Here is a 12,350-nt window from a genome sequence, read left to right on the forward strand (position 1 = left end):
CTCAGGAACCACTTCGATTAGCCACCCTATGGCATATGCCGTGACGATACCACGACATTTGGCGCCCACCGTGGGGCCTTCAGCATCCTCGGCCGGTGTCTTCATCCGGACGGGCCTCACCATCACCACCGGCGAGCGAGTCGCCCAGTGCTTGATCTGGAGATTCGGCTCCCTCAACTGCGTCAGCGACAACGCTGGCTGCTTCGCTGACCGCCCTTTCCCAGCCGGCGGCAGCGTCATCTCCTTCGGCGGCTTCGACGTCTACGTCGCCACCGTCGCACCGCCACGTTACCCGCGGCAGGTGCTGCGCTGCGCTAGCCCTCCTCCGCGAGCCGGCAGCAGCGCTCCCGCCGGCCCCGCCGTCGTGCAAGTCATGATGGCTGGCGATGAGCTCCCCACCAAGAACCCGCGCATGCGCGGCCCCCACTTGGAGCGCAACATCGACCCCAACGCCTCCGGCTCAGGCCCGAAAGCGCCACCACCACCGTCCCGGCTGGATACAGTCCGGGCAAAACTGAGCACCCCGCTCACGCCTGGTGCAGACCCCACCGCCATCGAGGCGGACTTGGAGGCGCACCGCCAGCTCCTCCTCAAGCAAACCGAAGAACTGGCTGCTGCTAAGCGCCAGATGGAGATCACCCAGCGCGAATACAACCGCGCCCACGGCCTCACTCCAGGCGGCGACGAGCCAAGCCGAGCCGGCCATATCCGCCGCAGGGGCCGCGACCTTGGCGCTGAGATCGCCCGCGACGGCGCTCCTTCGCCGGCTCCGTCCGCTGAGCTCCCCGTCTACAACACCCCCGACAAGAACGTGCGCGCGGCAGAAGCCGCCGCGGAAGAGCTGAACCGCCTCGAAGGCGAAGAGTTACGCCGCCAGACCAGGCGGGTGACTGAGCTGCTCAATACAGCCAACAGGCAGATCGCCGACCCCAGGTATGTCAATGCCACCAGAGCTTCTCACGCTCGTGGAGCTGCAGGCAACGACAGGGAAGGCGCCAGGGACACGGCCGAGTCCGCCTCCCCAACACCAAGCCGGCACCGTGACTCCCGGGCCACGCATGCAAGCTCGGGCTGGCCAAGCTACCAGCCGAGCGGCAGCAGCCGCAGCCGGCCCCCTCCGAGCCGGAACCAGGAGCAAGACTCCGGGCCCCGCCGTCATCACCGGCCGGCTCCAGAAGCAAGCGGCGCGCGCCAGCCGGCACACTCCCGGCTGGGCCCGCGCATCGAGCCCACCGACGCCCGGGACCGCCTCGACCGGCTGGTTCAATCCCGCATCGCGGAAGAAGAGGGGCCAGCCGGCCCAAAATGCTTCGGGCCGCGGATCCTCAACGAGCCCATGGTCGACGGCTTTCAGCTCCCGCGCGACACCCCCAAGTACGACGGCACCGCCAAGCCGGAAGACTGGCTGCTGGACTACTCCACGGCAGTCGGCATCGCCAAGGGCAACAAGCGCTGGGCTGTGCGCTACTCCCCCCTCATGCTACTCGGCTCCGCCCGCACGTGGCTCAACAACCTGCCAGCCGGCAGCATAAACGGCTGGCTGGACTTCGAAGCCGCCTTCATCAGCAACTTCACCGGCACTTATCGCCGGCCGGGTCGCCCTCAACAGCTTGAGATGTGCAAGCAGGGCCCGGACGAGACGGATCGCGCGTACCTGACGCGCTGGTGCGAGATGCGCAACTCTTGCGAGGGCGTGCACGAGATGCAGGCCATCAGCTTCTTCATGGGAGGCTGTCGGCCCAACACCATGCTGTGGCACAAGTTGCGCCGCAGTGACCCCAAGTCGATGGCCGCCTTGATGGCCATCGCCGACAAGTACGCGCTGGCTGAGGAAGCCGGCAAGGCGCCGGCTGACGTTTCGCCGGCCCCCACCAGAAGGGACAACAACAAGCCGGCTGAGGGCGCCTCGCACGGCAGCCGGCGGGACAACTACCGCGGCAAGCGTCACAGCGACCAGCCGGACCGCCGGTACGGCTCCGCCCACGTAGCCGCCGTGGCAGACAACGCGGCAGGCGGCAGCCGCCGCCAGAAGCAAGACCGGCAGTGGAAGCCGAAGTATACCTTCGAGCAGATGCTTGACTCGCCGTGCAAGTACCACAGCGGCAAGAACCCCTCCAACCACACCACCCGCGACTGCCACTTCATGAAGCGGCTGACAAGCGGTGAACCTCTACCGCCTCCCCCCCCCGCCCCCACCAGCCGGCGGGCCGGGTGGCCAAGCCGGCGCAGAGAACGCCAACCTCGAGCACCACGAGGCTAACCAAGTGCACCATGGCGGCCGATATCTGGCCGAAGACGCCACCTACATCATCTTCACCTCCGAGCCCGAGGACAGGACGAGCCAAGAGCGCCGTTTCCTCGAGGTCAACGCGGTCATACCGCCGGTCCCCCAGTACCTAAACTGGTCAGAGCAGGCCATCACCTTTGATCGCCGCGACACACCGGCTGTCCTGCCGAAGCCGGGCAGCTACGCCATGGTCCTCGACCCCACCATCGGCACAACCCGGCGCAGCGTGCGTTTTTCGCGCGTCCTCATCGACGGCGGCAGCAGCATCAACATCCTCTACCGCGACACCGCCCGCAAGCTGGGCATCCAGGAGGCCGAGTTGCGCCCCACCCCCACCGTCTTCCATGGCATCGTGCCAGGCCATTGCTGCCAGCCGATCGGCCGGATCACGCTGGAGGTGATGTTCGGGAAGCCGGATCACTTCCGCACCGAGAGAATCGAGTTCGAGGTGGTGGACCTCGTGAGTCCCTACCACGCGCTCCTGGGCAGGCCGGCCCTGACCAAGTTCATGGCGGTGCCCCACTATGGGTACCTGAAGATGAAGCTGCCTGGCCCCAAGGGGGTCATCACCGTAGCCGGCGACTATCGCCGCTCCATGGACTGCGCCACGCAGAGCTCCAAGATGGCCCAGACGCTGGTCATCGCCACCGAGAAGCAGCTCATCCACGACGCCGTCGCCCTCGCCAAAGCCGCGCAGACAGACATGCCGGCTGCGGGCAACCCGGCTGGGACGACTCACTTCCAGCCGGCCGACAACACCAAGAAGATCCTGCTGGACCCGGCGCAGCCGGACAAGTTCGTCACCATCGGTGCCGGCTTGAACAAGAAATAGGAAAGCGAGCTCACCAGCTTCCTCCGTGAGAATCGGGACATCTTCGCATGGACTCCAAGAGACATGCCGGGTGTGCCGAGGGAGTTGGCTGAGCACCACCTCCACGTCCGGCCTGAAGCCAAGCCGGTGAAGCAGCCTCTCAGGCGCTTCGCCGAAGAACGAAGGAAGGCCATCGGTGAAGAAATCGCCCGGCTCCTAGCTGCCGGCTTCATCATGGAAGTGCTGCACCCGGACTGGTTGGCGAACCCGGTCCTGGTTTTGAAGAAGAACGGCTCCTGGCGCATGTGTATCGACTACACCAGCCTGAACAAGGCGTGCCCAAAGGATCCCTTTCCCCTGCCGCGCATAGATCAAGTCATAGACTCGACTGCCGGCTGCGAACTGTTGTCTTTCCTAGATGCCTATTCAGGCTACCACCAGATTCCTTTGAATCCGGATGATCAAATAAAGACTTCGTTCATTACCCCGTATGGGGCTTACTGCTACACGACTATGCCGTTCGGCTTGAAAAATGCAGGCGCCACCTACCAAAGGTGCATGCAAAAATGCTTGCAGGATCAAATCGGCAGAAACGTTCACGCATATGTGGATGATGTCGTTGTAAAGACCAAGGAGACGACTACCCTCCTTGATGACCTGAGAGAAACCTTCACCAATCTGAGAAGATTCCGGATGAAGCTCAACCCGGCCAAGTGCACATTCGGCGTGCCGTCTGGCCAGCTCCTTGGCTACCTCGTCTCTCAGCGAGGGATCGAAGCCAACCCGGACAAGATCAGTGCCCTGGAGAAGATGGAACTGCCGCAGTGCCTCAAGGACGTCCAGAAGTTTGCTGGCTGCCTGGCTTCCTTGAGCCGCTTCGTCAGCCGGCTGGGGGAGAAGGCACTGCCCCTGTATCAATTGATGAGGAAGGCGGACAAATTCGTCTGGTCACCGCAGGCGGATGAAGCTTTCCGTGACTTGAAGCGCGTGCTCTCAAACGCCGGGTTCAATGGAGCCGATGCTGTTGTACATCGCAGCCACCAACCGAGTGGTTAGCGTTGTCCTGGTGGTGGAGCGCAAAGAAGCTGACAACAGGGAGCAGCTGGTTCAGCGCCCAGTCTATTACCTTAGCGAAGTGCTCTCCCAGTCGAAACAAAATTACCCCCACTACCAGAAGGTCACCTACGGCGTCTACATGGCGGCCAAGAAGCTCAAGCACTACTTCCAAGAGCACCCCATCAGGGTGGTTGCCACAGCGCCCTTGGCGGAAATCATCGGCAGCAAGGATGCCAACGGCCGGGTTGCCAAGTGGGCCCTGGAGCTAGCCGCCCACACCATCCTCTACGAGCCACGCACAGCCATCAAGTCGCAGATCCTAGCCGACTTCTTCGTCGACTGGGCTGAGATGCAGTACCTGCCGCCTGTGCCGGATTCCACACACTGGAAGATGCACTTCGACGGCTCAAAGATGCGCAATGGTTTGGGAGCCGGCATCGTCATCACCTCTCCTAAGGGAGACCGGCTGGACTACGTCCTGCAGATCCACTTCGCCGCATCCAACAATGTGGCGGAATATGAAGCGCTCATTCATGGGCTGAAGCTGGCCAAGGAGATTGGCGTGCGTCGCATACTCTGCTTCGGCGACTCCGACTTGGTCATACAGCAAGCATCTGGCGACTGGGACGCGAAGGACGCCAACATGGCCTCATACCGCTTCCACGTCCAGCAGTTATCCGGCTTCTTCGACGGCTGCGAATTCCACCACGTGCCACGAGCAAACAACGAGGCGGCTGATGCCTTGTCCAAGATTGGCTCAACCCGGCAAGCTATTCCGCCGGGTGTCGCCTTGGCGGTTCTCAAGAAGCCGTCCATCGTACCGTCACCGGACTCGGATTCAATATTCGTGCCGGCTGACTCGGGGGCTGCTCAGCCGAACCCGGGGGCTTCATCGCCCAAGTCGGGGGCTAACAAGCCAAACCCGCCGGCTACCATGCCGAACCCGGGGACTTCTCAGTCCAACCCGGGGGCTTCATCGCCAAACTCGGGGGCTAGCAAGCTGAACCCGCCGGCTAGCAAGCCGAACCCGGCGACCATGCAGTCGAACCCGGAAGCTCCCACGCAGGAGGCCCTGTTGGTTAGCGTATTCGAGATAAGATGCGTACCTTCATGGGCACAAGAATTCCTCTCCTACCTCACCGACGGTGTGCGGCCAGATGATAGAGTCCAGGCCAGGCAGATTGAGAGAAGGGCCAAGGCCTATACCATCATCAACCACCAGCTGTACAAACGCAGCGTAAGTGGGGTGTTCCAGCGGTGCGTCGAGCCGGCTGAAGGGATTGAACTCCTACGAGAAATCCATCAAGGAGAGTGCGGACATCACGCCTCATCCAGAGCCATAGTGGCCAAAGCCTTCCGGCACGGTTTTTATCGCCGACCGCGCCAGAGACGCAGAGGATTTGGTGAAGAAGTGCAACGGCTGTCGCCGCTTCGCAAAGCAGAGACAACAGCCGGCTTCCGCCTTGAAAACCATCCCCATCACATGGCCATTTGCCGTATGGGGCTTGGATATGGTAGGCCCATTCAGAACAGCGAGGCGGCATGACACATCTCTTGGTGATGATTGACAAATTCACCAAGTGGATCGAAGCCAAGCCAATCAAGAAACTGGACGGGTCCACAGCCGTCACATTCCTCAAGGAAATCATTGTGAGATTCGGCTACCCCCACACCATCATCACCGACAACGGCACCAACTTCTCCCAAGGCATCTTCTCTCGCTATTGCGGGGAAATGGGGATCCGGATGGCCCTATCTTCTCGTGGCACACCCCGTAGTCCAACGGACAAGTGGAGAAGGCTAACGGCTTAGTCCTAGCCGGCATCCGGCCCCGACTGGTGGAGCCGCTCGAGCGAGCAGCCGGCTGCTGGATCGAAGAACTGCCCAATGTGCTGTGGAGCCTGCGCACAACGACAAACCGCTCAGTCGGCTTCACACCATTTTTCCTCGTATACGGGGCCGAAGCCGTCCTGCCGACTGATATCGAGCATGATGCGCCAAGGATCAAGCTCTACACAGAAGCCGAAGCCAAAGAAGCTCGCGAAGATGGAGTTGACCTGGTCGAAGAGGCCCGGCTGCTGGCTGAGTCTAGATCTACTATCTACCAGCAAAGCCTCCGACGCTATCACAGCCGGAAGGTCCAGCCCTTGGCATTCCGAGAAGGAGACCTAGTGCTCCGACTGATCCAGCGGACAGCCGGACAGCATAAACTGTCATCCCCATGGGAGGGTCCCTTCATCGTGAGCAAGGCAGTAGGCAATGATTCCTACTATCTCATAGATGCCCAAGAGGCTAAGAAAAACAAGCCGGACAAGGCTGACGAGGAGACTAAACGTCCCTGGAATGTCAGGTTACTCCGCCCATTTTACACATGAGAGCAGGAATGTATGTATCCCTTGTACCCCTTTTGTAAGTTATGAAAAAGCTTGCGCCTAGGGCGCCGTTTCCGACAAGTTTTTCGCGTACTTTACCTTGTTTCGCCAATTGGCTTGAACCCTCTCACACGGTCGGCTCAGTAACGTGATCCGGTTTCCGACAGCCGGCTTCCGATCCAGCTACAGACCGCAACCCGGCTGTCCGGCTGGCGGGAGTAAGGCCTAGGGAGCCGGCACGCGAAAAACGACTAAGGGAAAGAGTAAAAGCGAGTTGACTTGCAACTTTTCATAAAAGTGCCGGATTGCCGAATTCAGCTCGTTCGACTGAAATACTGTCGGCCTCACCCAGCGGCCCGCTCTTGATCCGGCGACGGATCGCAAGTCGGACGTACGACCGGCAAGGGCACAGCCAAAGAGTGGGGCGGATGGGAAAAAGCGAACGAGTCGAAAGAAAGCAACTCGGCACGCAAAATGATTAACAAACACATTAAAGTGTGACATAATTAAAGGGCGATAATATTGTCTTACATATGCACCCGGCATCCCGGGGATTTAACGAATTGTCTTGCAAAAGCAACAATCGAAAGACAGGTAGAAGCTAAGCACCGGCTGAACCAGGACCAGCCGGAGGAGCATCAGCAGAGCCGGCTGCCGGATCATCCTCGAGCACGTCGTCCGCCTCCTCGTCCTCAGCCTCCTCCTCCTCGTCGTCAGACGGCGGATTCGGGTCCGCGATGAAGATGGACTTGTCGACGAAGTCGGCAATGGCGCAGGCGCGGGCAAGCCGAGCAGTCTTGTTCTCCGCCGGGAGCTTGTCCTCCACGTCGGCGCGCCGGAACTCCAACTGGTCGAGGCTAACCTCGTTATACCAGGAGAGCACAAAAGATAGCGCCATATCGGCTCCGGCGCGCGTGGCCGACTCCTTCCAGTCCAAGAAGCGGTCGGGAGCCCTGTCCAGCCAAGCGATGAGATTGGAGAGATCTTCCGGCAGCGTCTCCGTCGGCCACAGCAGTCGGACCAGCTCCTCCGCCGCCTTCCGCAGCTCCCAGCCAAGCTTGGTGACCGGCTCCACGCGGGCGGCGATGGACGCCAGATAGTCGTCCATGGTGAAGCAGTCGGAGCTCTGCTCCCCAGTGGCCTGCCGGCGATCCTCCCGCGCCCTGCCAACAGCCGCTAACGCCTCCTCCTGCGCCTCAGGGAAGGCCGCTGCATAGAAGAAAAGCATGTCAGAAGCCATCAAAGCCGAAATAAGCTGAAAAATGCAAATTTTCGAAGTCCTAAAGTAAGCCTGGCGGCAGCCGGCAAGATCCGACTGCCCCCAGCCTGAAGATGGAGATTCCGAAGTTCCAAAGTAAGCCTGGCGGCAGCCGGAAAGAACCGACTGCCCCCAGCCCGAAGATGGAGATTTCGAAAAAAGTCAAGTTTCTGCCGCCGGCTGCCAACCTAAGCCGGCAGCCGACGGCCGAAAGCCGGCAAAAGGGAAGGCATAAGACAAAAGACTCACCCGCCAAGCCGCGGTCGAGCGCGCTAAGTTCCCCCAACCACCGCTTGGCGGTGGCCGACAGCTCGTTGGACTTGGTGGTCACCTCTTGCTGGAGCGAAAGCCGTTGCCGCTCCACCTCCTCCAACCGCTTGCTCAGACCCTCCAGCTTTTCCTCCTGTTCCTTCTTGAGGGCGGCAAGTTCCTTGAGATGGTTAGCCTCAAGAAGGCGCAGCCGTTTCAGCTCCCCGTCAGCCACCTTCAGCTTGGCGGCAGCAGCCCGGTTCGCTTCCTCACTTGTGGCGCATTGAGCGCGGGCAACTCGGAGGTCCGACTCAAGCTGCGGGATCCGGGCGGCCTCAGCTGCAAGCCGGCAAAAACGGGCCGTCAGTAAAAAAGAACTCACAGGAAAAGCAAGTCAAAAGAGAGAAGGCCTCACCCTTGACAGCCTCCAGCTCGCGAGCCAAGCCGGCTCGCTTGATCTTGGCCTTGTGGTAGCTAGTCACCACCTTGTTGTACAAGACGGTGCGTCGCTCCGTAACCGCCTGAAAGAAACAATCAGATATCCAGACGAAACCCGGACCGGCTCCAAGCAGCCGGACCATGCCTCGGAGGGCTACCAGGATAATAACAAAATTGCAAAAACAAGAAGACACCTACCTTGTCAGCATCCTCCAGTGTTGCTAGCTGGGCAAGGGCCTCGGCGGCCTTGTTCTTAAGGCTGGCCCGGTAGCCGGAGAAGACCATCTTCATGGGCGCCGCACCAGGCTGTCCCTCCCGGTTGAACACCTCGCAAGAATCCGCCGTGTGCCACGCAGCCTCCATGGTGCCAGCCGAGCCAAGGCTGGAGTCAGAGGCAGACGGCACATGCAGCAGCCGGGCCCCCTTGGCCACATGAAGGCCCTCAGTTGGGCCCGGCGGGCCCTTCGTCCTTACCAGCACCCGGGAGTCGGCGTCCTTCGAGCGCGCTGGCTCCTCCCTCGCCGGCTCCTTCCCGGTCGGCTCCCTCCTCGTCGGCTCCGAAGCTGGAGGCGGCGCGGTCGAAGCAGTCGGCCCGGTGGGAGCCGTCGCATCCGGCGCTTGAGGCGCTCCTTCCGGGGAGCTCTCCAGCACCACGACGTTGGGCGCGGGCCCGCCGACTCCGGTCGAAGGCGGCGCAGCCCCACCAGCTCCAGCTCCAGATGGCATGCCCCTACCAGCTCCGGCTGCCTGCTCCACAAACGGGGCGCGGCGCGGGAACATGTCGTCTAGGGTCGGCCGGCGCGCCGACTGACCCTGGTCTCCGCCGCCAGGCGCCGCAGAAGGCGCGGCAGAAGAAGACGCCCCCGCAGAAGGTGGCGTGGCCGCAGGCGGCACGTTAGCAGCCGGCGGCGTGCGCGCGCGTGCTGAAGGTTGCGGGGTTGGCTCCCTCCTTTGCCGCTGAAGCGGCGACGTGACGGGAGGAGCCTGCCGAGAGCCGCCTCCCTGGGTAAACTTAATCGCGGCCCTAGTTGAACAAGCAAGAAAAGATAAGTACAGAGAGGAAGGAAAGAAAAGGAATCAAACAACAAAGGAAAAAGAACTCACCCGGCTTTCTCCGGGACCTTCTTGGGCGCCAGCCGGCGCTGTTTCTTGGCCCTCGCCTCCGAAGCGGCCGTAGACCCGACGCCGGCCCGCTTCCTCCCCTTCGGCGCAGAAGTCGCCGTGCTCGTAGGCGGCACCGCGCGCAGAGGCACCGCCGGGATGGGCCCCGTGCCGGATTGGGCCGGCTCCGCCTGCTCCTGCTCCTGCTCCTGCTCCTGCTCATGCTCAGGCGAGGGTGGCGGGTTATGCTCCCCCTGGCCGCCCTGATCCTGCACCACCGGCAGATCGTCGTCGCCGGCTTGGTCGCCGGCTAGGTCAGCCGGGTCGATGTGATCCGGCGTCCAGACCTTCGTCGCCAAGTCGCCATCCTCGATGCCTTGGCGGATGAAAAGCTGAAAACAACAAGATAAATATCAAGTCGGCCACGCAGCCGCAAGCCGGAAGACGGCAAAAACGTTAAACTTACCAGTTCAGGCGGCTGCTCCCGGCTGTAAGGCGGCAGCCCCCAATTCCAGTTGTCCGGCATGTTGGCCTTGGTGATGTTGTTCACCCGGTGAGCCACCTGGGACTTGGAGAGCTCCACCTTCGACGTCCGTGTCGGGTCGAGCCGGCCGGACATATGGCCGATCTTGTGGACGCGCCACTGGAGCGGTATGACCCGGCGCGAGATGTAGGTGCAGAGGAGGTCCTCGGCACTCAGCCGGCCCTCCGCGACGCACTCGCCCAGGAAGTCCCACAGGAGGTTCACCTCCGCGTCCGGGTCCGAGGACTTGGGGTTGTAGCCCCAGTTGATCCGGCCGACTGGCGGGGCCGGGTTGTATTCCGGCAGGTTGAGCCGGTCGAAGGCCGGGCTCTCGTTCCGCACATAAAAGAAAGACATCTGCCAATTCTTTACAGAATCGACAGTCGGAATCCGCGGGAAGGACGTACCCGTGCGAGGATAGATGGAGGCGGCGCCGCAGGTCCTCAGGCGGCCTTCGGTCGTCTGCGCCTTGATGTAGAAGAGCCGGCTCCAAAACTCCACGTCCGGCCACAAGCCGGCGTAGCCTTCCATGAAGGCCACGTAGCAGCTGAGGAGGATCATGGCGTTGGCCGGCAGGTGGTGCGGCTGCAGGCCGAAGTGGTCGAGGAACCGGCGGAAGAAGTTGGAAGCCGGCAGACCCAATCCGCGGTCAAGATGCGCGCCGAAGACCACGCGTTCGCCGGGCTCCGGCCGAGGCTCCTTCTCCGCGCCCGGCGCCCTGGTAATCACCCCCGCCGGGATGCGGCGGAGGCGCACGAGCCGGGCAATGTCGTCCTCCTGCATATAGGAACCCTTCCAGGAGCCGCTCGGCTGGGCCATCGGGGACGAAGAAGAAGAGGAGGTCCAGGAGAGGCGGAAGGGCGAAGAAGAGCCGCTCCTCGCCGGAGGAGATCGCGATGGAGAAGGGCGCGCCATCGATGCGCGTGGCCCCGTGGCGCCGGATTGGCGGGTTTGCGGCGGCAGCTCGGCGGAAGATCGTCGGGGCAACCGCTCGCTGAGGTTCGCTAGAAGAACGGAAGAGGAACGGCGTCGGAGCAGCGAAGAGCTCGAGTGAAGAGAAGGAGCGAGGCAGGAGCGCGAGGAGGAAGAAAGGGGCAAGTGCCGCCTCGATACCGCCCCCGCGGCATTTATAGCCGACCTCGGCGGGCGGTTGGCCTCCAAGTGGCCGACGTGGGCCACGTCTCCGGATTTACTGCGCCGTAACTCCTCCCACGACCGCTACCGTTACCAGAAACGGCCACACCATGTCGCCCACTACCGCACCGGATCCGGAGGGACATTGATGTGACCAGACGAACCGACCGCCAGGCCAGGCGTCAGACCAGTCAAGTCGGGCGCGGGGCCCGAGGCGGCGGAGACTCCGGCGCGCCGCAAGCCGGAGCCGGACGATAAGTTCCATCCGAACCAAAGTTCGTCAGCAAGGCGGAGACGCCATCAGATCTTGCGAGAAAGCAAAAACTATACAAGTGTAAAAAGCGGCCGGCTGGGAGCAGCCGGCAGGAACGAGCCGGATGAGGGCGCAGCCGGCTGAAAGGAAATCCTCAGTCGGCCCCTCCAAGTGCCGTCAAATATATTCAAGAAGCCAGGAAAACCTGCCTAGGTCCTTCTAAACGCAGGACCTTGCCAGCTTCGGGGGCTAATGTCGGGGGGAAGACCCCGGATAGGGCAATGGACGTGGAGCAGCCGGCTGGCCACCGGCTGGCTCGCGGCAAAGGCCGGCTGAGGAGCAGCCGGCTGGCGCCGTGGCCGGCTGGTCCGGAAGCCGGTTGGCTCTAGGTCCTAGTCGGCCTGGCTGCGGCCACCAATGCTGTAGCTGGGCCGGCTTCTACAAGCCATATCCGACTGGGGTTTGTACCTCAGACCGACTCGAGGCTGGCGAGTCTTGCACTGGAAGGAACCGGGTTGGTGATCCGGGTTCCCAAAGTCCACGCTGACTCCATCTTCTGTAAAGCGCGGGGCACTGTGGAGCAATAGTGCCACGCGCCGGACAGGCCGTCAGGGCTTACGACGATCCGTACTGGCTACAGTGGCTGACGGAGACAGGGACACCTCCTCTCCATACCGCTGACCGTGGCAGTCGGATGGGACAGGCCACGATGCCTCAACCACTCCTGACGTCACCGCCTCGGGAAGGAGCGGAAGCCGGAGCCGGCCAAGCCGGCCAGTAAACTATAGGGTCTTATATGTAAAGTGCCGGTGCCTATATAAGCCGCACTACCCCCTCTCGTGCAGGGGATCGATTATTTATTACTTTC

General features: G+C 62.1%; 1 protein-coding gene across 1 annotated transcript; it reads right to left on the bottom strand.

The window, feature by feature from the left end:
- Positions 1-7,031: 7,031 nt before the first annotated feature.
- On the bottom strand, positions 7,032-10,098 carry LOC139831844 (uncharacterized). Its single transcript, XM_071821194.1, has 3 exons — positions 10,035-10,098; positions 8,034-8,372; positions 7,032-7,735 (listed from the first exon to the last, which is right to left on the bottom strand). Exons 1-3 carry the CDS (start codon positions 10,096-10,098, stop codon positions 7,128-7,130), a joined length of 1,011 nt encoding a protein of 336 aa, XP_071677295.1. The 3' UTR covers positions 7,032-7,127.
- Positions 10,099-12,350: the final 2,252 nt, after the last annotated feature.

The sequence above is a fragment of the Lolium perenne genome, chromosome 1, assembly GCF_019359855.2.
Source record: "Lolium perenne isolate Kyuss_39 chromosome 1, Kyuss_2.0, whole genome shotgun sequence".
Taxonomy (NCBI): Eukaryota; Viridiplantae; Streptophyta; class Magnoliopsida; order Poales; family Poaceae; genus Lolium; species Lolium perenne.

What these genes read in the sequence shown, in the direction of transcription:
- LOC139831844 (XM_071821194.1), bottom strand. Translation starts at nt 10,098, where the DNA reads ATGCCGGACAACTGGAATTGGGGGCTGCCGCCTTACAGCCGGGAGCAG. An exon ending in GCAGCCGCCTGAACTGGTAA is followed by an intron (nt 8,373 to 10,034) that starts GTTTAACGTTTT and finishes GCCGGCTTGCAG; the next exon opens with CTGAGGCCGCCCGGATCCCG. An exon ending in GCTCGACCGCGGCTTGGCGG is followed by an intron (nt 7,736 to 8,033) that starts GTGAGTCTTTTG and finishes TCTTCTATGCAG; the next exon opens with CGGCCTTCCCTGAGGCGCAG.